Raw genomic sequence first — 25,850 nt, forward strand, 5'->3', positions numbered from 1 at the left:
CAAGAGTGCCAAAATGTTCTAAGCGGTAACTTCTGCCCTACATCATCCCAAGTCACATTCGGAATCTGAATACAGTGATGTTCGCAAAGCTTCACAGGGCTTCGGATACTTATTTTTACAACATATTTCCTTGTACAACTGCCTGACTATTCAAGCTTCATGGGGCAAACGATCTCAATTCAGACTCTGAATCCAGACTCTGAATCACGACCCGCGGGCAATAAATCTCGAAAAACGAACGCAAAACAAATTCAATTGAAAAAAAATCGCCTTTTTTCCCCGTCGAAGTTTGATGAGGAAAAGCATTTTTTAAAAATCACCACCACCACCACTGTGGGAAAAGGAATCATCCGCCCTCCGCAATACCTAGATTTCGGAATCCACCTTTTTTTTTTAAAAAAGACAAAACGAACGAACTTGATTTTCCAAAATTAACTCGCAGGACCGGAAAGGCAGAAATGATCGAGAGTGAAACGGTAAGGACAGAGCGCCACTGCGGCTGCCGAGCTTCCCCCCGAATCGATGCCACTCGCTAGGCACCCAGTCCACCTAACTTGCTGGCAGCCTCCCGCCCTCCGCTACCTGATTGGCTGCCCGCGGCCTCCCGCGCCGCTGTCAATCAGGAGACCCCACCCCCTCGCTCGCTCGCCCGCTGACGTGTACGTTTCAGCAGGTTAGGTTGCGCCGTTGCGGAAAGTCCAACTACGCCATGAGGCCTAGCGCGAGCGAGGGCCTAACGGCCACACAGCAGCCCAAGGCCCGAACAGCAGCAGCGCACTCGCTCCCGCTCCGCCCGCCATCTTCAGCCGCCATCTTCCCCGATCGGGAAGCCATGTTTTCGGGCGGCCATACTGACATGGCGGCGCCCATAACCTGGGGGAAACATGGCTTCCCTTCAAAACAAAAACATTGAGAAGCCAACCGAGTGGCGGAAAAAACCGAAATAGTCGCCTTTTCGCCGTTTCTTCTCCCCTCCCCCATCCCCGATGCGGCGGGACACGCCCTAGAGCTGAAGGGAAAGCTCGCAAATGCGCGGACTTTGGTTACTGATCATTTTTTTTTGCTTTCCCCCCTTTCACACACACACACACACCGAGGGTTTGGTTTCCCCATCGCTTACCCGAAGCCCACATCGTCACCGAGAATTCCCCCTCCAGGGTCTTGATCTGCACTTGCTTCTGTTCCCATTTCCTGCCGGTCCTGTCTAACCCCCCGTCGTTCAGGTAACTCTTCTTGGTGGCCTTCTTGCCGGCCCCTTTCTTGATGCGGCTCTTGCCGGAGACGGCGGTCACCAGGGTCTGCTCGATGAATTCTTCCTCGGCCCCGGCCGACGGCACGGGGATCAAGATCTGGTCCTCGTAGCCGTCCTCGGCCCTCAGCTCGGCGTCGTCCCCGACCACTTCTTCCCGCGTCTGAACGAGGATCACCTCCTGGTGGACCTGGCTCGGGTCGTCGCTGAGGGGCTGCAGGGCGATCATGGGCTGGTGCTCGTCCCCTTCCACCACCGTCGTCTCGATCGTCTCCACCGGGATCGTCTCCACTTCGATCTCGTGAAGCTCCACGATTTCGGCCGGCATTTCCGAGCCGTCCGCCGCGATATATAAAGTATCGCCCGATGCCATGGTTTTTTAAAAATTTCTTTTCCTTGGGTGTTTTTTCCCCTCCCCCTGGCCTCCTTCTCTTTCTGCCCCCCGCTTTATCTCAACAACAATTAACTAGAAAATATCAGCACCAAATCTCGCAACAAAAAAAAACGGCAGCCACCATCCGCTCGGGCGCTGCCGGCAACTACCGCGAGACTTCATTCCACTTCCTGTCCTTCATGATTTGCCCTTGTTGCCATGTGCCAAACTCTCTCACTCATTAAAACGTAACACTCACACTCCACGGCAAAACACTACAGCCAGCCTTCGTGGGTTTTGTGAATGCATCTCGGAATCCTTTTTTGTGTCTGTGTGAGTGTGTAATTGGTTGTGAGTGAATACTTTTGCATCCAGTTCTCTTTTGTTACTCACCTGCTTGGACCTTTGCCAATGTGGTTTTCTGGAGCACCTCCCCTGGGTAGGTACGCGAAGCGCATTTTTTCCCCCGCTACGTTAAGGTGGGTGGCAGCGTTCAGAAGCGGTACTGGCAGGCAGGTTGCTCACACACACACACACATTATTAAACATCCAACATTATGGGGATCAAAATGAGACGAGATGATTTTGAATGGGTCTATACGGATCAGCCTCACACGCAAAGAAGGAAAGAAATGTTGGGTATGTATAATTTTTTTTTACAAAAATGCAAATAAAGTTTGTCTACAAACCTGATTTTTTTGTATATATGTCATCATTATCAAAATGTGGCTAAGAATTATTCCGCTTCTTATTTTTCAACAGTTTTCTTTGTTTTGCCACAGTGCTTGAAGTTAGGAATTGTCTTTATCATTTTAAGTAAACGGTACTTACTGAAGGTGAAGTTTTTTTGTCCCAAGTTCTCCTATAAAATGTGCATCAATTATCGGAACGCTAGTATTTGTAAAGGGCGTTAGGGCGAGCAACGTAGTCCATTTTTATAATATTCCAACCGATCGGCTTACGTCTCTTACCGATCAGGTTAGAAATTTCCCTTCCCTTTCCAAACCAGCGCATTAAGTACTTTTCGTGCACAATTTATCACTACTTACAGTGAGACTTTTTCCCCATGTCTATCCAGTACTAAGATTGCGAACTGATATTTGATTCACCTGTAAATACTTTCCTCTGGATTTTTTGATCACTAAGTGCCAGGTTCGCGTATGTCTTAAAGAATCACATATTCTAGCACATATTTGTTTCAAATAATCTTTTAAAAAACATTATTCGAAGAGGGCAACTTGGAAAGTTTGAAGATACTTAAGTGGTGGTGCTGGCAAATCTGATCGATTCAGTACACGGTACATTTGAAAACTGCGTGAGAATAAGATTTATATAATTTCAAAGTGATATTTCAGTGATCTGATTTCAGTGGATTTTCGTTCCATCAATATAAAGAATCTAAACACGACTCTACGGGAATCGGAGGCGCTTTTTGAAAGATTTGCGCAATTAAATGCGGTTTAACAAATCCATAAATTTATGAAGAATGATCTTTATACAGTTGGGTGGGGCAGGGATCGTTTAGGTAGGGCAGTAAACTTTGTCCTGACTGGTGGATAAATGTCCGTGACACCTGTTGCAAATGTAAAGTCTCCAGTCCGACTTGGATTTTGTGCGGGGTGTGCAAATAGAAGTTACATTCAGCGCCTTGGTACGTTTTACAACCTTAAATGTTAAAAGGTCGCCCCAGAGTAAACTTAATCGTTTTTTTTTTAAAGTTTGCGTTCCCTATATGCCCTTAATTTTATTTCGTCCTATACTTACCTTTTTTACCTGTTTCCAGGATGTGGGCAGACACAGCCAAAACTGTCATTTATGCCCAATGCAGTTGTTCTGAGAATGTGGGCCTTCTCCCTGAATGGCTGCAGTCTTTGCGGTGATGGTTCTCCCAAACATGGTGTACTCCTTTGAGCAACCCGTAAACAAACAGACTCTAACTAATAAAACATTAAATGAAACTTAACAAATTTAATTAAAATTTGGGGGGGGGGGTGACGATGCACTCCAGTCCCCGCGGTGTCCATCGGTCGCAGAAGGCCTCGAGCGTGCCGGCAGACACCGCGTGCTCCATCTCCAGGTCCACCCGGGTGCGAACGTGGCAGCGGAAGAGAGGCAGGCAGTCGGGCCGAATGACCCCCTTGACCACCCGCTGCCTGGACCAGTTTATTGCCACTTTGGTCAGGCCCAGGAGCAGCCCTATGAGGAGGTCCCCGATCTGCCCGCTCCCCTCCGCACCGGGTGACCAAAGATCAGGAGCGTGGGACTGAGGTGCAGCCAGAAATCGAGGAGCAGCCTCTTCAAATAGTGGAAAAGGGGCTGCAACCTCTCACACTCCATATAAACATGGAACAAGGACACCTCCAGGCTGCAGAAAAGGCAGGCGGCCTGGGAGTCTGTGAACTTACTTAAAACTTTATTGCAGGGGACTGCTCCGTGCAACACCCTTCAGGCCAAGTCCCCAATAGATAAGGGGAGGACTCTCTGTAAAGAGCCCTCCATTGGGGACCCCTGCATGCGCCGGACCAGGATGGTGGCCAAGACAAACATGATGTATTGGTGGGGGGGAGGGGGAGGGTGCTTCCAGGATTTTGACCCAGCCCATATGAAGGAATGGCAATATATGCCCATGTCTTCATAATGTGTGACTTGGGAGGGATGGTATTCATGATATTGCTAAAGTACAGTTTGGAATGTGGAGGTCTATAAATACTTGATATTGGTCCCATCTACCTTATACAACCATTCACTTATCTGTTGTAAACCATAACATTTTCTGTCCAGTTGTCCATTGCGAAATATTCACGGAGACTGGAGGATAGCTCATTCAACTGCTAGAAAACTGCAGTTAAAAACTTTCCATCCCCCGTATGGAAGGGGAGTGGGATTAATTGGATAGCTCTTTCAAAGAGCTGGTACAGGCCTCCTTCTGTGCTGTATGATTCTATGAATGCCCAGTATTCATGACAAAGAATGGTAGCGAAACGTGGATTTATCAGACCGTCGCATAATGTCGCTTTTCTTATATAGGATATTTGCAATGACGACGTTTGCCGCAAAATAAAGGAAAACTATGTTTTGATTCGCGATTATCATGACTAAACTTTCATCATGGATCTGCTGGAAAGCAAATTAATACATCAAAATTATGCATTTTACAGATTCATGTAAATTTCGGAGCTATATACATTTCGGGAAAAAAACTCCGAGGGCGAAATCCGAAACATTTAATAGTGGGCGAGAAACAGATCCATTAGCTTGGTTATCAGTGAAATTTAACCTTTCAGGGCCGTTCTCTGCAATTTCCGAGCGATCTCCCCAAGTGCAACAAAATCTTTGACCCCGTTAGAATTCAAAAGTGCCATCGATGTCGATTAAAACAGTACTTAGAGTGTATGAAAGCAGCATTCGTTTTTATCTTATTTACATGAATAAATCCCGCTTGGTCCTTAACCACTATGTTTAGTGTTTAATAGAAATGGGGTTCAGCTAAATACAATTTACATAAACTGAACTTTATAGAGACAGTGCCATTATAGTTCTTAATAATGATTGAGCGAATAGATTTGCGTGGAAAAAAATTCATACCTTGTAACGTGAAACCATTATTGGCCCATATCTGTTTTTGAACGGTAATTTCTCATTTGCTTTTGTGTACCTGATGATCGGTTAAATAACATCCAGAAACTAATTTGAAGTTAACAATTGTGTGCTACTACTATTTCCTAAGTATGAATAGGCAGTAAGACAGTAGCCGATAGGTGGCTGCCCACCAATGATTTCCCTACAAAATTCATGTAACTTGAGCAACCATTGAAAGCAAATTATGAGAAAGTCTGAATGTACAAAGCTGGTTCGATGCTATGAATTATTAAATACCTTTAATAATATGCAAACCAATAATACATATTGCTAGTGAAAGAAACCAGATCATTGCAAACGATATTAAAATGTTGGACTTTTAATTTTTGGAGTTAAATATATAATTTAATATAAAATGAGAGCAAATGCTGCTTTTGACATAAATATTGCAATCTTAGTTAAATATTCAGCAAACAACTGATCCTTTACTTATAATACTGTTAAATGACAGTTGTTTTGTAGTATTGTAAACACACCATGGTCAGTCTTTGCCCTGCCACACTACCGAAACGGCACTCATCAAACTCACAAATGGCATCCTATGTGACTGTGACAAAGATAAACTATCCCTCCTTGTCCTTCTTGGCTTGTCTGCAGCCTTTGACACAGTTGACCACTCCATCCTCCTCCAACGCCTCTCCTCCATCATCCAGTTGGGTGGGACTGCACTCGCCTGGTTCCATTCTTATCTATCCAGTGGTAACCAGAGAATCACCTGCAACGGCTTCTCTTCCTGCTCCCGGAACCTTGTTCCACACCCATTTCTCATCTACATGCTGCCCATCAGCGACATCATCCAAAAACACAGCGTCAGTTTCCACATGTACGCTGACAACACCCAGCTCTACCTCACCACCTTGACCCCTCCAAGGTCTCCAAATTGTCAGACTGCTTGGCCGACATCCAGTTCTGGATGAGCAAAAATTTCCTCCAACTAAATATTGGGAAGACCAAAGGCATTGTTTTCATTCCCCACCACATACTCTGTTCCCTAGCCACCAACTCCATCTTTCTCCCTGGCAACTGTTTGCAACCTTGGTATCATATTTGACCCCGAGATGAGCTTCTGACTACATATCTGTGCCATCACTAAGACCGCCTATTTCCACCCAATTCCGCCCCTGCCTCAGCTCATCTGCTGCTGAAACCCTCACCCATGCCTTTGTTACCTCCAGACTTGACTATTCCAACACACTCCTGGCCGGCTTCCCATGTTCTACTGTCCATAAACTTGAGGTCATCCAAAACTCTGCTGCCCGCGTCCTAACTCACACTAAGTCCCGTTCACCCATCACCCCTGTGCTCGCTGACCTACATTGGCTCCCGGTTAAGCAACGCCTCATTTTAAAATTCTCCCCTTGTTTTCAAATCCCTCCATGGCCCTGCCCCTCCCTATCTCTGTAATCTCCAGCTCTACAACCCTTCAAGATATCTGCACTCCTCCAATTCTGGCCTCTTGAGCATCCCCGATTTTAATTGTTCCACCATTGGCAGCTGTGCTTTCAACTGCCAAGGCCCTAAGCTCTGGAATTCCCTCCCTAAACCTCTCCACCTCTCTTTCCTCCTTTATGGCGCCCCTTAAAACCTCCCTCTTTGACCAACCTTTTGGTCATCTGCCCTAATATCTCCTTATGTGGCCTGGTGTCAAATTTTGTTTGAGAACACTCTTGTGAAGTGCCTTGGGACGTTTTACTATGATAAAGGTGTTATATAAATACAAGTTGTTGTGTTGCTATTAATTCAGAGTTATGATGTATATCCCTGAAAGTTTTCAATCAGTTTCTAATTTACATCAATGAATTTAGAAAATCAATATAAATTTGTCAGATTTGCAGATGACTCCAAACTAGGAGGAAAAGTTGAATCTGGAGGCCGCTCATAAAATACAAAATGAGTTGAGAAAATGTGCAAGTAGGAAGGACAATAGCAGATGAAATTTAATGCCAATAGTGTAAAGTACTGCTTGAGGAAGGGAAACTAGGTGCACATGTACTCCATGAATGGAGTTGATAAAGCTGAACAAGACCTAGGAGTGAGTGAAGCCTCAGCATGTCCAATCACTGCAGAGCAGCAATCAACAAAGCAAATAGAATGCTGAACTATATAACAAAAACAGTACAGTACAGGTCAGAGGAAGTCATGGTCACACTGTGTGATGCTTTAATCAGACCACATGTTCAATATTGTATCCAGTGCTGGTCAATGAGACACAGGGGAGATATTCACACACTGAAGGCAGTTCAGAGAAGAGCTCCTCCAAGTCCCCCACGCACTCTAGTCTTGATCTCCGTCACTCTGCAGTTTCTCTGCCATCTACCCCTGCTGGGCTTTTCTTCACTTATTTATCCACAAAACCCAATTTTTTGCTATTATTAACAGTTCCCTTTGTTCAGGCACCATCACTCTCCTAAAAAAGGTCCTCAATCCATCTGTTCTTTCTAATTTATAACTGCTCTTTCTCCTATGAAGTTCTCAAACAAGTTTTCTCCCAACTGTACTCATCTCTCTCAGAACTCCCTGTTGAAATCCATCCAGTCTGGCTTCTACCTTTCTCGCAGCACCAAGACAGCTCTGGTAGTAGACATACCTGACATCCTCTGTGGTTGTAGGCATGGTGCATTATTCCTTCTCGACTGTGCACAGCATTCGAAACAGTGGGCCATGTCATCCTCCTCCATTTTCAAGCTCTGTGGGACTGCCCTTGTGTGGTTTCACTCTTATCTATCTGAATGCAGCAAATGCATCTCCAGAAATGTTTTTTTCCCTACTCTTGCACTTTCACCTGCAGGGTCTTTCAAGGATCTATCCTTGGTCCCCTCCCTTTCCTCATCTACATGCTGTCCCATGACAACATAATCCACAGGCAAAGGCCGGCTTCTATGTTTGCTGATGACACCTAGGTCTACCCTCCTTAACCCCATGTCCACTTCCATGCTGACAAACTGCTTGTCTGACATCAAGCCACAAATGAGCCACAACATCATCCAATTTAGCACTGGGAAGACTGAAGGCATTACTTTTGCCCATGTATTCCATTCCTCACCCCAGCCACTTGCTTAGTTTAAACCAGACCAGGTAAAACTTTGGCATCCTGTTTTGCATTTTATACCCCACACCTTATCTGTCACCAAGACTGTTTCCACTTGCATAATATTTGTTGATGTTGACCCCATCGCAGTCTCTCCACCATAAACTCTTATCAATGCTTTTGTCATCTTTAGATTTGATTATTCAAATAAACTCCTTTGTCAGCCACCCACCCCACATCCACCCTGTGGAAACTCCAACATTGCTCAAAATGCAGCTGTAATGTGTTATCACATGGTTTGTCACATGGTTTACTATGAGCACCTAATAAACTAGCACACGATTAGCAACTCATCGTGTCTCTGTCCTACAGTTGTGCTACCCAAGTATATTACATTTTGGCAACGAGGATGGGATCCCAAAGCCATTTTTAGGGATCATGCAAGGACACAGTGTTCAACCTTCGAGTGGACAAGTTTAAGGTGAATTTGTGACACCTAGACTGAATTTTTGTGATGTTGTACTGTTAATGCTGACGTCTGTGCTTCGCCTTCGCGTGTATGTATACATAGCAACAGTGGCGTTGATTCTCACATGTACACAGGTAGCGTGCTGAGTCACTTCGATGGGATCGGGACAAGCATGGCCGCGCCTATAGCATCATAGAATGGTTACAGCACAGAAGGAGGCCATTCAGTCTGTTGAGCCCGTGCCGGCTCTTTGCAAGAGCACTTCAGCTAGTCCCACTCCACCGCCCTTTCCCCATAGCCCTGCAAATCTTTTCCCCTCAGGTACTTATCCATTTCCCTTTAGAAAGCCATGATTGAGTCTGCCTCCACCACCTTTTCAGGCTGTGCATTCCAGATCCTAACCACTCGCTGCATAAAAAAGTTTTTCCTCATGTCGCTTTTGGTTCTTTTTCCAATTACCTTGAATCTGTGTCCTCTGGTTCTCGACCCTTCCGCCAATGGGAACAGTTTCTCTCTATCTACTCTGTCTAGACCCTCATGATTTTGAATACCTCTATCAAATTCCGTCTCAACTTTCTCTGCTCGAAGGAGAACAACCCCAACTTCTCCAGTCTATCCACATAACTGAAGACACTCATCCTTGGAATCATTCTCGTAAATCTTTTCTGCACCCTCTCTAGGGCCTTCACATCCTTCCTAAGGTGCGGTGCCCAGAATTGGACACAATACTCCAGTTGAGGCCGAACCAGTGTTTTATAAAAGGTTCACTCATAACCTCCTTGCTTTTGTACTCTATGCTTCTATTTGTGAAGCCCAGTATCCTGTATGCTTTTTTAACCACTTTCTGAACCTGCCACCTACGGGATTCATTCATTCTTACATTGAGCAGATGGAGATGCTTTTTATGGCCAATAACATTATTGAGACCGAAGGTGCAGATGAGAATGTTCAAGCTCAAAATAAAATAATTCATGAATGGAAGAAAGCAATTTTTCTAATGGAGATCGGGCTAGATGTCTACAGAATGTTGACAAATCTAATCGCGCCAGGGAAAGCGAAGGATGTGTCGTTTGAAGACATTGTCGAGAACCTTGAAGACCATTTTAACCCAAAGTCATTAGAAATAGCAGAGAGCTGTAAGTTTGGTACCAGAAACCAAAAACAAAGTGAAACCATCAGTGAGTACATTGTAGCTCTAAAGAATCTGTCTTTACATTGTAACTTCGGCACATTTTTGGATCGTGCGTTGCGAGATAAGTTTGTGTGTGGACTAGTGGATGAGTGCACACAGTCCAAGTTACTGAACACTCTGAACCTAATGTTTGACATAGCATGCAAAATTGCCCTATCTATGGAGATGGCACCTAAGAATGCTAGGGAGCTCCATCCAACTCAAGTGACTAGTGCAGCTGAGGTCTAAAGTCACAAAGCCACCGCCGTACCTAAAGCTGTGAGACCGAGTCAAAAGCATGTCAATGAGAGCAGTTCAGTGAAATGTTATCACTACAATTGAAATCACTCACCATAGTCCTAACAATACAGAAATGTGAAGTGATTTCACTGCCAGAAGCAAGGCCATATTTCAACAGCTTACAGAGCTAGATCCAAAACAGGAAGTAGGAACCAGTCTAGTGGAAATGCAAAGCAGCGACAACAAAATGGCGGAGTTCACAATATTGAAGTAAGCACACCTGATTTTGAAGAACTAGGCATCTACAGTAGCCCATTAGTGGCAACGCTAACAGTCGAGAAAGATTTCCGTACAGAACTTTTGATCAACGAGCAACATGTGTATCGACATGGCGGTGGACTGCTCTATCATGAGTAATGGCATATGAGAGTAAATGTAATTAAATACCACTTACAAAGAGTACCATAGAGTTAAAAACCTACTCCAGAGAAATCCGAAAGACATGTGGACAAATGGAATGTACAGTTCAACACAATGGCCAGTCAGTAAAGCTGCCTATATTGTTGAAAAGTCAGGTGGAGCAAGAGCTAGCGAAGCTCAGAGAGAACAGAGTGCTAGTAAAAACTGACATGTGAATGGTCTACCCCGATTGTGGTAGTGCTCAAAGCAGACAAAACTGTACGCTTGTGCGGTGACTACAAAGTTACTATCAACCAAGCAGTTGACAATGAGCAGTACCCATTATTTACATCGCAAGATTTGTATGCAGCACTCTCTGCTCAAAGGTTTTCTCCATGCTTGACCTGTCGCACACTTACGCTCAGCTGAATGTTGACAAAGAGTCAACAGTATCTCACCATCAACACACACAAGGGACTGTACTCATACACCAAGCTGCCATATGGTGGAAAGTCCTCCCCCAAAATCTTCCAGGCTACGATGGATAAGATTTTGCAAGGAGTTCCAAATTGCTTATGCAATCAAGATGATGTGCTGATTGCAACAAGCAGTGAGGAAGAAAATCTAGAAGTGCTAGATATATTGCTTCAAAGGTTGAATGCCCACAATGTCAAATTGAAAAGGAGCAAATGTGCTTTTGTGCAGCCCGAGGTTGTGTACCTTGCTCTGAAAGTTGATGCAAATGGCTTGATGCTGTCATCAATGCTCCAAAGCCACAGAAAGTGTCCGAGTTAAAATCTTTCCTTGGAATGGTCCAGTTCTACAGACGTTTCTTACCTGAGTTAGTGACCATGTTAGTTCCATTGTACAAGCTCCTCAAAAAGGATGTCTGGTGGAAGTGGACAAAAGCGCTCTAGCGATGCTCTACTTGTGCACTACGACACCGAGCGTGAGCTTAAGTTAGCGCGTGATGCTTCTAGCTACGATATGGGAACCGTCATAAGTCACGTAATGGATGACGGCCAAGAGAAACCAATCATGTTCGCATCGTGAACCCTCACAAAGAGCGAAAGAAACTACACGCAAATTGAAAAGGAAGCACTCACCATAATGTTTGGAATCAAGAAATTCCAACAGTTCCTGATCGGCAGAAAGTTTACCCTGATAACCGATCACAAACCGCTCCTTGCAATATTGGGGCCCAAATCTGCCATCCCTGCAATGGCCGCATCAAGAATGCAACGTTGGGCAGTGTTGTTGTCACAATATGACTACACGATTGAATATCACACTTCAAAGCAAAATGCAATCGCAGATGCCTTGTCCAGGTTGTCACATGAGGACTAGTGTTGGAGATGAAGGTACTATTTTCATGTTAGGTGCAGTTGACAAAGACTTTCCCGTGAATGCAACTGAGATGAGACTCAAAAGGGCTCAGTACTGAAAACATGTTGAATGGATGGTCTGGTCAGTGTATGGACACAGAATTGAAACCATTCCATAGCCATCATACTGAATTGTCTTGTGAGCAAGTTTGTATCAAATGGGGAAACAGAGTGGTGGTACCTACTTCTTTAAGAGATAGAATTCTGGCCGAACTTCATACTGAACACCCAGGGATTGTCAGTATGAAATCAATTGCAAGAAGCTTTGTTTACTGGCCTGGGTTGGACAGTGATCTTGAATCACTTGTCAGCAAATGCAGCGTTTGCCAAAATTACAGAAACAAACCACCCAAAACGCCACTACAACCCTGGTCACGACCAAGTAGACCTTTTCAGAGAGTACATGTAGACTTCTGTGAGAAAGTAAATGATTATTTCCTGGTACTTGTAGATAGTCACTCAAAGTGGATTGAAGTGAAACACAAGAGTGCAAATACTACAACTGAGTTGAGGTCTATCTTTGCATGTCATGGCTAACCTGAAGAGCTTGTTTCTGGCAATGGCCCTCAGTTCCCTTCTGCTCTATTCCAAGAATTCATGAAACGGAACGGTATCAACACACTCTCGTTCCACCATATCATCCAGCTTCAAACGGAGCAGCCGAAAGGTCAGTCAGAATAGTGAAAGAAGCTCTCAAAAAGCAAGTGTTGCAGGGTTGTTTGGGACTCAGCATGAAGCAACGTTTGGCAAATTTCTTGCTGAAGTACAGAACTACAACTGGACATACCTCAGCAGAGCTCTTGATGAAGAGGAGATTGAGAACATGATTGAGTCTTGTTGAACCAAATTTGGCCTCAAGAATTGAACAGAAACAGTTGAGTCAGAAATGTTATTATGACACGAATCAGAAAGAACACAGTTTCAAACAAAACGGTGTGTTCATGTTCTCAGTCCCCCTGGCAAGTCGAGTAGGAACCATAGTAGAGGTTGCTGGAACCAAGGGATATTTGGTTGAAATTGGTGACAAAATCCAAAGTGTTCATGTAGATCAAATGATCTCTGGTAGAGATGAACCATGACATGATCGTGAGCCTCTTGATCACAAACACATACATGAGTTTGACTCAGTTCAGACTTCAGTGACTGAAGTACCAGGTTCAAACAAGTCTGAGATAGAAACAGGATCATCTATGAATTCAGAACCAAAACAAAAGAGCCCGAAAATTGGTTCAACACCAAAACATTCTGTAAGGAGATCAGAAAGGCTCTGCAAACCTGTTATTGAACTGGATTTGTAGCTCATTTTTAAAAAAGTCGTGAGTTTTGTTATGTGGTACATGTAATGCTGGGAAAGGTGGGACCATAGCTTTGTTGTATTTGAGAGGGAAATACATACTTTTTTTTAAGGGGAAAGCAGTGTATTATCACATGGTTTACTATGAGCATGCTCAGTTCGCTCTGGCCTAATAAACAAGCACATGGACTAGCAACTCATCCCGTCTCTGTCCTTCAGTTGTTCTACCCAAGCATATTACAGCAGCTGCCCCAAAATCAGCAAGCTCTTCACATAAAGAGTTCTGGGAGAACACCGCAACCAATGACGACGTCAGCAGATTGGAAGGGCCAGCTTCGCCTCTGGCAAACTTGGGTGGAGATCATCTGCCAACAAAAGTTGCTGTAGACCAAGCTGTTGGCCTCGCCACCTTACTATAGGGATTGGAGTCGTGGATCTGCTCCCGCCATCACATCAAGCAGCTTGACCAGTTCCGCTTGTAAATTGTCTATGACTTATCTCTGGCTCCAAATGGCAGGACAGGGTGCCTAACACTGATGTCCTCAAGCGCTGCACTATAACTGGAATCGAGGCCATGATAAAAAAAGGTCCAGTTACATTGGTCTGGACTCCGGACATATCCTTCACATACCTGAAAATAGAATTCCCAAAGCCATCTTCTATGGCGAGCTGCAGTCCGGATATTGCAAGGGAGGTGGGCAGATGGAACCCTGTAAAAATGCACTAAAAGCCTCCTTGAAATCTTGCAGTACTAACCCTAACACCTAGAAAGACACTTTCACCGACAAAACACGATGGCAGCATGTCTGCTGAGTCAGTTTGAATTCATTTGAGGGTTGCATGATCTGTCACGCAAGGCAACTCCTCTACCCGCCTCCCCTGGCTTTCAGTACGATATTTGCAGCCGTATATGTGCATCCAGGATCGGGCTCTTCTCCCATCAGCTCACCCAGAACAACTGAGGCTCATCCGTCCATTCGACAGGAGACTCCAGACCAATATCAATGAACAGACAGCTAGACCAGTAGGGGTGAACACTCTAGGCAGGGAATGTCTACGGTGTTCTCCAAACCTCCTGCTGTAACTTCAATGGAAGCTCAGTGAAAACCCTGGAGAATTGGCGTAAAATTGCCATTTTTAACTGGTTACACTGTTTCTCCAGGGGTTCTGCCGACCTTCCGCCAAGGTTATGGCAGTGGATTGGATGTACCCCATGGAAATATCAGACACCGATTTATATTTAAGAAGCAGTTTAATGCTGTAATGGGGAGTACTTCTGATGGATGAATTCACCTTCAAATGGCCTTCCTGGTCTGTGTTTATCTTGTTACCATGGAAACTCCAATTCATTGTGTGTCTGCGGAAATGGACCTCGAGTCAATATGTAAAGCTCTCAAAAGGCAAACTCCATTTAAATACTTTGCTCTGGACATTCGTGTTCATCTGTACTATGATCAAATCAGAGCTGAATTACTGAAAGCAGAGGCATGACCAGGTATAAAATGAGCATGCACCTGCCACCCACCATGTTGGACCTTTAGGCTTTTACACTTGTAAAATGGGCACAGCTCAATGCCATTTCAAAGCCCACATATTCTAGGCACACAACGTAAGTAAGGTTTCACAGGGGGGCAATTTTCAAACACATTTTTGGGAGGGGTGGGAATTGGCAAAGTGATACTCTGCCTTTTTATAAATAAGATGACAATGATGGATGGTGCCTAATAAAAAAAAACTTTGCTGCAGCTATTGTTATATGAAACATTGCACCCTGTAGCTGTTCTTTATTTATAATACATCTCAGAGTTCATGCACTTTTTAGTTTTATGCTGGCAGCAGATGTCATTAGATAAACTGAGCCATGCATGACAGGTAATTTATACATAAAGACAAATTAAATAACGGTAATGTAGTCAATATAAATTGGCCAATGATTCTTGGGAAATAATCATTCATATTCTACTTTTAAATTTGTAGATTACAGCCTAAAGGACATGATCTAACAGAATAAAAACAGAAAATGCTGGAAATACTCAGCAGGTCAGGCAGCAACTGTGGTGAGAGAAACAGAGTTAACGTTTCAGGTCAATGACCTTTCGTCAGAACTGGAAAAAGTTAGAGATGTAACAGGTTTTAAGCAAGTACAGAGGGAGGAAAGAACAAAAGGGAAGGTCTGTGATCGGGTGGAAGGCAGGAGAGATTAAACGACACAAGCAAAAAGATTAAATGACAAGAGGGATGATGGTACAAGGCAAAAGGAGATGGTAATGGGACAAGTAAAAAAAAGATGGGTCTGGTGGAGGTGTAACTGGGAATAGCAGAATCATCAACAGCTGCCGTCCAAAAAAATGGGGGCAGAGATTATGATCTGAAATTGTTGAACTTAATGTTGAGTCTGGAAGACTGTAAAGTGCCTAATCGAAAGAGGAGGTGCTGTTCCTCAATCTTCATTAGAACAGTGTCGGAGGCCAAAGACAGAGAAGTTAGAGTGGGAGTGGGGCAGAGAATTAAAATGACAGGCGACCGGAAGCTCAGGGTCACACTTGCAGACTGAATGGAGTTGTTCCGCAAAGCCATCACCCAATCTGCGTTTGGTCTCCCCAATATAGGGGAGACTGCATCGTGAGCAACGAATACAGTATACTAAATTTGAAAGAAGTACAAGTAAATTGCTGTTTCACCTGGAAGGTGTGTTTGGGGCACTGGACAGTGGGAAGGGAGGAGGTAAAGGGCAGGTGTTGCATCTGACAGAATGTTGTTCTATTATCTGAAGACTATGGGGACCCAAGGGCTTGGCTCAGCAGTAAGACTCTCATCTCTGTCAGAAGGTTGTGGGTTCAAGTCCCACTCCAGAGATTTGATGCAGGCTGACACTCCACTGAGGGAATACTTTACTGTGGGAAGTGCCGTCTGTCAGGTGAGACATTAAACCACTCGGGTGTACGTAAAAGATCCCTCGGCACTATTTTGAAGAAGAGCAGCAGAGTTCTCTCTGGTGACCTGGGCAATATTTATCCCTCAGTCAACATCACTAAAACAGATCATCTGGTCATTATCACACTGCGGTTTGTGGGACCTTGCTGTGTGCAAATTGGCTGCCGCGTCTCCTACATTCCAACAGTGACTATACTTAAAAAATACTTAACTTGGCTGTAAGGCATTTGGGACATCCTGAGGTCGTGAAAGGTGCTATATAAATGCAAGTCTTTCTTGATGGTGTTAATTCCAGTGATCAAATTACAGTAATAACTCTGAGCAACATTACATTACAATCTTCTTAGGCAGACCCTCGGAACCGAGGATGACTTGCTTCCACATTAAAAATGAGTTCTCAGGTGACTGATGAGTCCAATGCGGAACCTACAGTCTCTGTCACAGGTGGGGCAGACGGTGGTTGAAGGGACGGGTGGGTGGGGTGTTTGGGTTGACGTGCGCTCCTTGCGTAGCCTGCGCTCGGCTTCCACTTGCTCCCAGCGAAGAGACTCGAGGTGTTCGGCGCCTTCCCGGATGCTTCTCCTCCACTTTGTGTGGTCTTGGGCCAGGGATTCCCAGGTGTCGGAGGGGATGTTACACTTTTTCAAGGAGGCTTTGAGGGTGTCCTTGAAGCGTTTCCTCTGCCCACCTGGGGCTCTCCTGCCGTGCCGGAGCTCCGAGTAGAGCGCTTGTTTTAGGAGTCTCGTATCAGGCATGCGGACAATGTGACCTGTCCATCGGAGCTGATCGAGCGTGGTCAAAGCTTCGATGCTGGGGATGTTGGCCTGAGCACGAACACTGACGTTGGTGCGCCTATCCTGCCAATGGAGTTGCAGGATCTTGCGGAGGCAGCGTTGGTGGTACCTCTCCAGTGCTTTGAGGTGCCTGCTGTACATGGTCCATGTCTCTGAAGCATACAGCAGGGCAGGGATCACTACTGCTCTGTAGACCAGGAGCTTGGTGCTGGCTTTGAGGTCCTAGTCTTCAAACACTCTCTTCCTCAGGCGACCGAAGCCTGCACTGGCACACTGAAGGTGGTGTTGGACTTCGTCGTCGACGTCTGCCCTTGTTGACAGTAGGCTCCTGAGGTATGTGCCCCCACCACACAGTGCTGCCCCCCGATTATCAAAATCCACAACAAGGCCTTGGACGGCATGGACCACTTTCCATACCTCGGGAGCCTACATTACAATATGTTATGTGTAAATCAACATAGGGTGTGATCCTTAGACCTGAGCATGAGAAACATCTGGTACAGCCAAATATTTCTAAAAGGAGATACACCTCCTGCTCCCTCTATCCCCTCCCCATCCACTTGCTGACCACATTTCTTCGCCCGCATGTTCACTGAAATTTTTAATGCTCCTTCTTCATTTCAAAACCACCATTACTCACTCCTCATAAAGGCACACTCTTGAATTCTCCAACTACCTTTCAATCTCTAACCGCCCTTTCTCTCTAAGGTTCTTGAATGTATTGTCATCTTCCACTTCTACACCCACCTCCCCCAGAACTCCTTGTTTGAATCCCTTCCATCTGGTTTCTATCCTGCTCATATCACCAAGACTGGCCTGGTCAACGTCACAAATGATATTCTCTGTGACTGCGACCACAGTGAGTTATCCCACCTTGTCTTCCTCAGCTTCTCAGTGTTTGACCACCTTTCCTCTGCAGTCAAGCTTTGTGAGACTGCCCTTCCATGATTCCATAGCAGTCAACCCCAAAGTAGCAGCACTTCAACAATCTTGTGTCCCTGCAAAGTCACCTCCAGAGTTCCCTAATGATCCTTCTTTGGCCACCTTCTCTTCATCTAATACTGCCTGTCAGTGACATAATGGGCTGAATTTTAGTGGGGAAGGCGGGTTGGCTGCAGGGGCAGTTGAGGCGGTTGGGAAACCCGATTTGCATGGGAAGTGTAAAGATTGAGGGGTTGGCTGGCTGCGAGCGGGTAGGCCTGCGGCACTAGGCCGCAGAGGGGAGGGAGGGATCACTTGGGGGCTGAGTGTCGGCAAGAAGATGGGGGAGGGGGGTCAGAAAGAAGATCGGGGGGGATGGCAAGAAGAACGGTTGGGGGGGGGGGGTCTGAAGGGATCGGGGGCCGGAGGAGCGGGGGGTGGCCTTGTGCGGGAATCGGAGGCCTGGGGGGTAGGTCTCATGAGGGGATCGAATGCCTGGAAGGGGGGGTGGGGGAGGCCTCGTGGGGAGATCGGAAGCCTGTGGGGGGAGGGGGGGTTCTGAGGCCTCGTGGGGGGTCTACGATCACAGCGGTGGGTTGGGCAAGGACTCTGGATGCAGGAGGTAAGTGTAAAGGCACTTACCTCCTGGATCCTGCAGTCCTCGCATTGTTTTAGCTGGCGGGTTTTATGAGGTGTTCAAAACCTGACCAGCTAAAGTTAAGTACAAAATGGAGGTTAAAGCAGAGGCTATAAGCCTCTTTATAATATTTAAATAGATGACCCGTCCCCAAGCAGCGGATTGGCTGCCCGCCCCTGTCTCGCCTCCGTTAAAATGCAAATGGGTGGGTTAGAGACAGGTTCAGGTTGGGATTCAGATTTTTAACACTTTAACTTCCCACCTGACCCCAACCCACCCGTTTTTTTAGGTTAAAATTCCCCCTTAGCACAGGGTCAGCTTGCATATAAAGAAATCATAGAAATTTACGGCACAGAAGGAGGCCATTCAGCCCATCGTGTCTGTGCTGGCCGGAAAAAAACTAGCCAGCCTAATCACACTTTCCAGCTGTTGGTCTGTAGCCTTGTAGGTTACAGCACTTCAAGTGCATATCCAAGTACCTTTTAAATGTGATGAGGGTTTCGGCCGCGACCTCGACCACCCTTTCAGGCAGTGCGTTCCAGACCCCCACCACCCTCTGGGTGAATAAAGTTCTCCTCAACTCCCCTCTACTCCTTCCACCAATTACTTTAAATCAATACGATAGCAAAATACTGCAGATGCTGGAAATCCGAAATAACAACAGAAAACGCTGGAAAAACTTAGCAGGCCAGACAACATCCACGGAGAGAGAAGCAGAATCAACATTTCAGGTCGAAACCCTTCTATAGAACTGAGGAAAAAAAGGCAGAAAATTAAAAGATTAAAAGGCAGTTTGGGGGCTGGGAAATGGGGGAGGGGATGAAAGAAGAGACATTAAGAGATATTCAAGGTGAGACGAGATAGTAATAGGACAGGTAAAGAAACAAACAATGGCTCTAGATGAAGTGTGAAATGCGCTGGCAGAGTGAAAGACAGCTGCCATGTGGGAGAGGGGAAAAAAAAGGAAAAGGCACAAACCAAAAGTGTGGATTAAAAAAATAGGGGCCGAGGTTATGATCTGAAATTGTTGAACTCGATAGAGAGTCCGGAAGGCTGTAAAGTGTCTAATCGGAAGAGGAGGTGCTGTTCCTCGACTTTACGCTGAGCTTCCATGGAACAATGCAAGAAGCCACAGACGGTGAGGTCGGAGTGGGAATGGAATGGTGAATTGAAATGACAGGCGACCGGAAGCTTGGGGTCACCCTTACGGACTGAACGGAGGTGTTCCGCAAAGCGGTCACCCAATCTACGTTTGGTCTCCCCAATGTAGAGGAGACCACATCATGAGCAGCGAATACAGTATACTAGATTGCAAGAAGTACAAGTAAATCGCTGTTTCACCTGGAAGGGGTGTTTGGGGCCCTGGACAATGGGAAGGGGGGGGGGAAGTATATGGGCAGGTGTTGCATCTCCTGCGCTTGCACGGGAAGGTGCCGGGCGAAGGGGAAGGGATGCTGGGGGTGATAGAGGAGTGGACTAGGGTGTCTCGGAGAGAGCGGTCCCTACGGAATGCTGAAAGGGGAGGGGAGGGAAAGATGCGTTTGGTGGTGGGATCACGTTGGAGGTGGCGGAAATGGCGGAGAATGATCCGTTGAATGTGGAAGCTGGTGGGGTGAAAGGTGAGGACAAGGGAAACCTATCGTGGTTCCCGGATTGAGGGGCAGGGGTGAGGGCAGAAGTGCAGGAGATAGAACGGACCTGGTCGAGGGCCGTGTCAACCATGGTAGAGGGGAATCCTCGATTGAGGAAAAAGGAAGACATGTCGGAAGCACCGGTGTGGAAGGTGGCATCGTTGGAGCAGATGCGGCGGAGACGGAGAAACTGGGAGAATGGAATAGTGTCCTTACAGGAGGCGGGGTGGGAGGAAGTGTAGTCCAGGTAGCTGTGGGAGTCAGTGGGCTTGTAGTGAATGTTGGTCAATAACCTATCCCCAAAGATGGAGATGGAGAAGTCGAGGAAGGGAAGGGAAGAGTCGGAGATGGACCATGTGAAGGTGAGGGAAGGGTGGAAATTGGAGGCAAAGTGAATGAAATTGTCTAGTTCAGGGCGAGAGCAGAAAACAGCACTGATACAGTCATCAATGTACCGGAAAAAGAGGTGAGGGAGGGGACCCGAGTAGGACTGGAACAAAGAGTGTTCCACATATCCCACGAAAAGGCAGGCATAGCTAGGACCCATGCGGGTACCCATAGCAACACCTTTAATTTGGAGGAAATGAGTGGAGTTAAAGGAGAAGTTGTTCAATGTGAGAACAAGTTCAGCCAGGCGGAGGAGGGGAGTGGTGGATGGGGACTGGTCGGGCCTCTGTTCAAGGAAGAAGCAGAGCGCCCTCAGGCCACCCTGGTGGGGGATGGAGGTGTAGAGGGATTGGACATCCATAGTGAAAAGGAGGTGGTTGGGGCCAGGAAACTGGAAACTGTTCAAGTGGCGGAGGGCATCAGAAGAGTTGCGGATGTAGGTGGGAAGAGACTGGACAAGGGGAGAAAAGAGAGTCGAGATAGGAAGAGATAAGTTCCGTGGGGCAAGAACAGGCTGAAACGATGGGTCTACCAGGGCAGTCCTGTTTGTGGCTTGCATTGTTTCACGGAAGCTCAGCGTAAACTCGAGGAACAGCACCTCATCTTCCGATTAGGCACTTTACAGCCTTCCGGACTCAATATCGAGTTCAGCAATTTCAGATCATAACCTCGGCCCCTATTATATTTTTATATTTTTTATCCACACTTTTGGTTTGTGCCTTTTCCTTTTTTTCCTCTCTCTCCCACATGGCAGCTGTCTTTCACTCTGCCGGCACATTTCACACTTCATCTAGAGCCATTGTCTGTTTCTTTACCTGTCCTATTACCATCTCGTCTCACCTTGAATATCTCTTAATGTCTCTTCTTTCATCCCCTCCCCCATTTCCCAGCCCCCAAACTGCCTTTTAATCTTTTCATTTCCTGCCTTTTTTTCCTCAGTTCTGTAGAAGGGTTTCGACCCGAAACGTCGACTCTGTTTCTCTCTCCACGGATGTTGCCTGGCCTGCTGAGTTTTTCCAGCGTTTTCTGTTGTTACTTTAAATCAATGCCCCCTTGTTAGTGACCTCTCTGCTAAGGGAAATAGGTCCATTCTATCTAGGCCTCATAATTTTATACACCTCAATTAAGTCTCCCCTCAGCCTCCTCTGTTCCAAAGAAAACAACCCCAGCCTATCCAATCTTTCCTCATAGCTAAAATTCTCCAGTCCTGGCAACATCCTCATAAATCTCCTCTGTACCCTCTCTAGTGCAATCACATTTTCCCTGTAATGTGGTGACCAGAACTGTATGCAGTACTCTAGCTGTGGCCTAACTAGTGTTTTCTACAGTTCTAGTATAACCGCCCTGCTCTTATATTCTATGCCTCGGCTAATAAAGGGAAGTATCCCGTATGCCTTCTTAATCACTTTAACTACCTGTCCTGCTACCTTCAGGGATCTGTGGACATGCAATCCAAGGTTCCTCTGTTCCTCTACACTTCTCAGTATCCTACCATTTATTGTGTATTCCCTTGCCTTGTTGCCCTCCCCAAATGCATTACCTCACACTTCTCCAGATTGAATTCCATTTGCCACGTTTCGCCCACCTGACCAGTCCATTGAGATCTTCCTGCAGTCTACAGCTATCTTCCTCATTATCAACCACACGGCCAATTTTTGTATCATCTGAAAACTTCTTAATCAAGCCCTCTATATTGAAGAATAATAATTGGCATATACCACAAAAAAACAAGGGACTTAGTACTGAGCCCTGCGGAACCCTACTGGAAACAGCCTTCCAGTCACAAAAACGCCCGTCGACCATTACCCTTTGCTTCCTGCCAGTGAGCCAATTTTGGATCCTACTTGACACTTTCCCTTGGATCCCATAAGCTTTTACTTTTCTGACCAGTCTGTCATGTGGGATCTTGTCAAAAGCTTTGCTAAAGTCCATGTACACTACATCAAATGCGCTACCCTCATCGACCCTCCTTGTTACCTCCTCAAAAATTAAATCAAATGAGTTAGTCAGGCACGACTTTCCCTTATCAAATCCATGCTGACTGTCCTTGTCAAAAGCTTTGCTAAAATCCATGTATATGCTGAGAATCCCCCCAGATGTACCTCTTCCAACACTTCCCTTGACTTCACTTCCATCCCTGCACTGTATGCCTGTCCAACATTAAGTTATAGATGAACCACAATTTCGTCCAACTGAATACTGGGAAGACCAAAGACGTAAGCCCTGATTTTAACTCAGGGCAGGTGGAGGCCGAGGCGGGGTCAAACACCACGGCAGTGTGAGGCCTGGGAGATTTTAATTTCCAGGCCTCATCTGTCTGGCCACAGTCAGTTTCACACCGGAAAGTGGTGGGAAGTGGCAGCTAGCCAATGTGTGGGCGCGCATTGTCAGGCAGCAGGAGGCTGCTGCCGGGGACCAAAGGAACTGTCTCTGGAACTCAGGTAAGTCACAGGGAGGGAGTTTTGGGAGGGCCTTACAATCAGAAGGGAAGCTCAGGGACAGATGAGGCCTAAACTTTCCTTGTGATGCCCAGAAAATCATTCTTGTTCCTCCTGGCCCCATAAGGAAAGTTTAAAAAAAAGTTTTAAAAATTTACATGTTTGGGTCTCTTCTGGCCCCAGTACCTCTTCCTGCTAGGTTGACCAAAGCGGGAAAGCCACAACAGCTTTCCTGCTCAGGCCCATGGTTAAAATAGCAGTCAGGCCCCAATGATGTCATCAAGCCTGATCTGCTAATTTAAAGAAGGACCCAGCCAGAAACCAGCGTGTGTCCTGCTCGCCTGCTCAAAAGAGCAGGTTAAAATTGTTGCCTGTGAGGAGAGAGGGGGATGTCAGCAGGTGAATCACATGGGCAATTTTAACTGTCCACCCGTCCGGTTTCTGCTGGGTGGACAGGGTTAAAATTGCCCGTATAGTTTTCATTCTGCAGCAACAACTTTTCTGCCTCACCACTGTTTTCATTCCCCTCCCTGGCTGCTCATTTGCTGAATCAGGCTGTGCCCAAATAGGCATCCTGTTTGACCTAGCACTGAACTGCAAACCCTATATCCTATCAGTCATCTCCACAATATCATCTGTCTCCATGTCTACCTCACTCCCACTGTCGCTGAAATTTTCATGCAAGCATTCGTTACCTCTCGACTTGATTTCTCAAATGTCTTCCTTGCGAGCTTCTAGAAACTCTAACTTACTCAAAACTCCACTACCTGCATCCTTACCCACACTAAGTCCTGCTTGCCTTTCTCTCCTATCTTCACTAACTGCATGTTCCCCAAATCTATCAAATTTAAAATCCACATCCTCATCTTCAATTCATTCCACAAACTTGCCCGACCTTACATATGCAGCCTCTTCCCCTCCTGACCCCTCTGGTCTTTTGACTCTGGCCTTTGTTATGTTCATAAATAAATAGACGTTTTCATTATGAACAGCTAGTCATTTATTCAGCCATGTGGACTAGTGTACAGGCATCCATCTTGACTACTGCCTTGTGGGTAGCCCCTTACTAAACATACAGCTCCACCAATGTACCATTCTAGAATGACATGTTACTGATCATTACAGCCTTCTGTGCATTTCACTTCGCCCACCACGCCACCACTGATGGCAAAGCAGTTAGCCATCTTGGTCCTACTCTAGAATCCCATGTTCTAAAACCTTTTGCCTCAGTATCACATTCCCGCCTTTAAAGGTTTTTGAAAGTCCATCTATTCAACCACATTCCAAACTCTCCCTCAAAGACTCATTGTCGTTTCTCCCCTCCTCCAACTTGGAATGTTTTTGATGATGTTGGTATGTGCTATACAAGGGAACTATTCCTTAGAGTGAACTTTGAGATAGGAATGACATGAAAGGGTCTGATATCACAAACTGCAAGTGTGACATTTTGAGCAACTTTGAACTAGAAGATTAGATATAAAGCCTAGCAATCACTCAGTTATCAGTTATTAATTTATCTATCAACGGTTCCAATTTTCTATGGATTTTATACAGTTTATGTGCTGACACAAGCTGTTCAAATTCCATGCCCCTGCTGCCTGATGGTGTTTACACAAGACGATTTCTCACTGCAATGCTGTTATTAATTATTTTTACTCTTCATGGAAAATGAATCTGTAATGGCTTTTCATTATTTTTATGTTTGATTTTAGAAGCCAGAAGTGAGCCTTGTGATAATATTAGTTGTGGTGGCAATATCAGATTAGAGTGTTGAATGTGCACACAAAGTTCTACTTTATTATAGCACTGGCTTGAATGTCACTGCAAATTCAAATATAACCGATTCTTTTTCTGCAGGAGAGAAGGTCTCTGACAAATCTCTTCTGAGAATGAGTTAATTTTGCCCATCAATGGGTAGGCACTGGGAATGCAGATAACTCCTTCATCCAACGGTCTCTGTTGGGGGAATGGTGACCCATAGAACAAGGTTGACTTGTTTTTCAGTCTCCAGAGCAGAGAGTACTTGTTTAAAAGTATTTTGGATTTCCTCCACCCGCGGATAAGCGATCATCCCCGCGATACACGCAATGTAATGGCATTATTTGATTGTGATAACTGAACATGGGTTGTTGGTACATTCATTCATTTTATTTTTGGATACTTAAAAATCAATTGAAACAGATCAAGACTCACTGTTTAAAGAATAATGTTCAATAAAATCAATAACAAATATTGAAGAATCAAGTTTATCACAATTCTCTATAATTATTTTTTGTTAAGATCTTGTTGGTATAACTCCACATTTAAACCAGTAATTTTGTATCAAATAAATAGACTTTTACCAGTTAAAACAAACACTTGTTCTGGAGTCATAAGTAATAGCTTATTGTTGAGGTTGACCTATAATAAATGTAACTAATCTAATAATGTATCAAAGTGTGATGCTACCTGACTGAGTAATCCCACATTTCACAAAACAGCTGGAGTTTACTGAATAACTAATGGATGTCTGTACTACTGAGATTATGAAATTTGATCGCAATTCATTTTTTGGTGAGGGTTTATCTGTGGAGAGGCGTAAAATCAGAGCTTGTAAACATTTGTATTTGAGAGTGTTGTAAATTTGTGACGGTTTATGCTATTTGAATTTTAATATTCACACAATATGTGATAATTTTGAAAACTTAATTAGAAGTATCTGAACAGTATTCACACAATGTAACGCCCCAACACAGTGCGATTGATCTTTGTAGTTTCCATGTCACTTTTATACCAGGTTCTGGATTAATAGAAGTTTGGAAGAATTTGGACAGTTAATCTTGTTACCAGCTCTGGGGTGTGTGTGTGGTGGGGGAGCGGCG

The 25,850-nt window shown here is 45.3% G+C and overlaps 2 protein-coding genes across 3 annotated transcripts in view; one reads left to right on the forward strand and one right to left on the reverse strand.

Annotated features, from left to right (window-relative positions):
* Nucleotides 1-1,791, reverse strand: part of yy1a (YY1 transcription factor a) — a 38,740-nt gene extending 36,949 nt beyond the window's left edge. Inside the window, exon 1 of the mRNA XM_086002989.1 lies at nt 1,121-1,791. Within this exon, the coding sequence (XP_085859115.1) occupies nt 1,121-1,622 (502 nt within the window). The 5' untranslated portion in view covers nt 1,623-1,791. The remainder of the gene's footprint in view (nt 1-1,120) is intronic.
* The window catches only part of degs2 (delta(4)-desaturase, sphingolipid 2), an 86,627-nt gene continuing 62,482 nt past the window's right edge, over nt 1,706-25,850 (forward strand). Inside the window, exon 1 of one of the 2 annotated variants that reach the window (XM_086002990.1) lies at nt 1,706-2,261. In XM_086002990.1, coding sequence (XP_085859116.1) covers nt 2,180-2,261 — 82 coding nt within the window. In that variant the 5' untranslated portion in view covers nt 1,706-2,179. The remainder of the gene's footprint in view (nt 2,262-25,850) is intronic. The other variant, XM_086002991.1, reaches the window with a different exon arrangement.

Source organism: Somniosus microcephalus, chromosome 12, assembly GCF_052327205.1.
Source record: "Somniosus microcephalus isolate GS21.2 chromosome 12, FLI_Smic_1.0, whole genome shotgun sequence".
Taxonomy (NCBI): domain Eukaryota; kingdom Metazoa; phylum Chordata; class Chondrichthyes; order Squaliformes; family Somniosidae; genus Somniosus; species Somniosus microcephalus.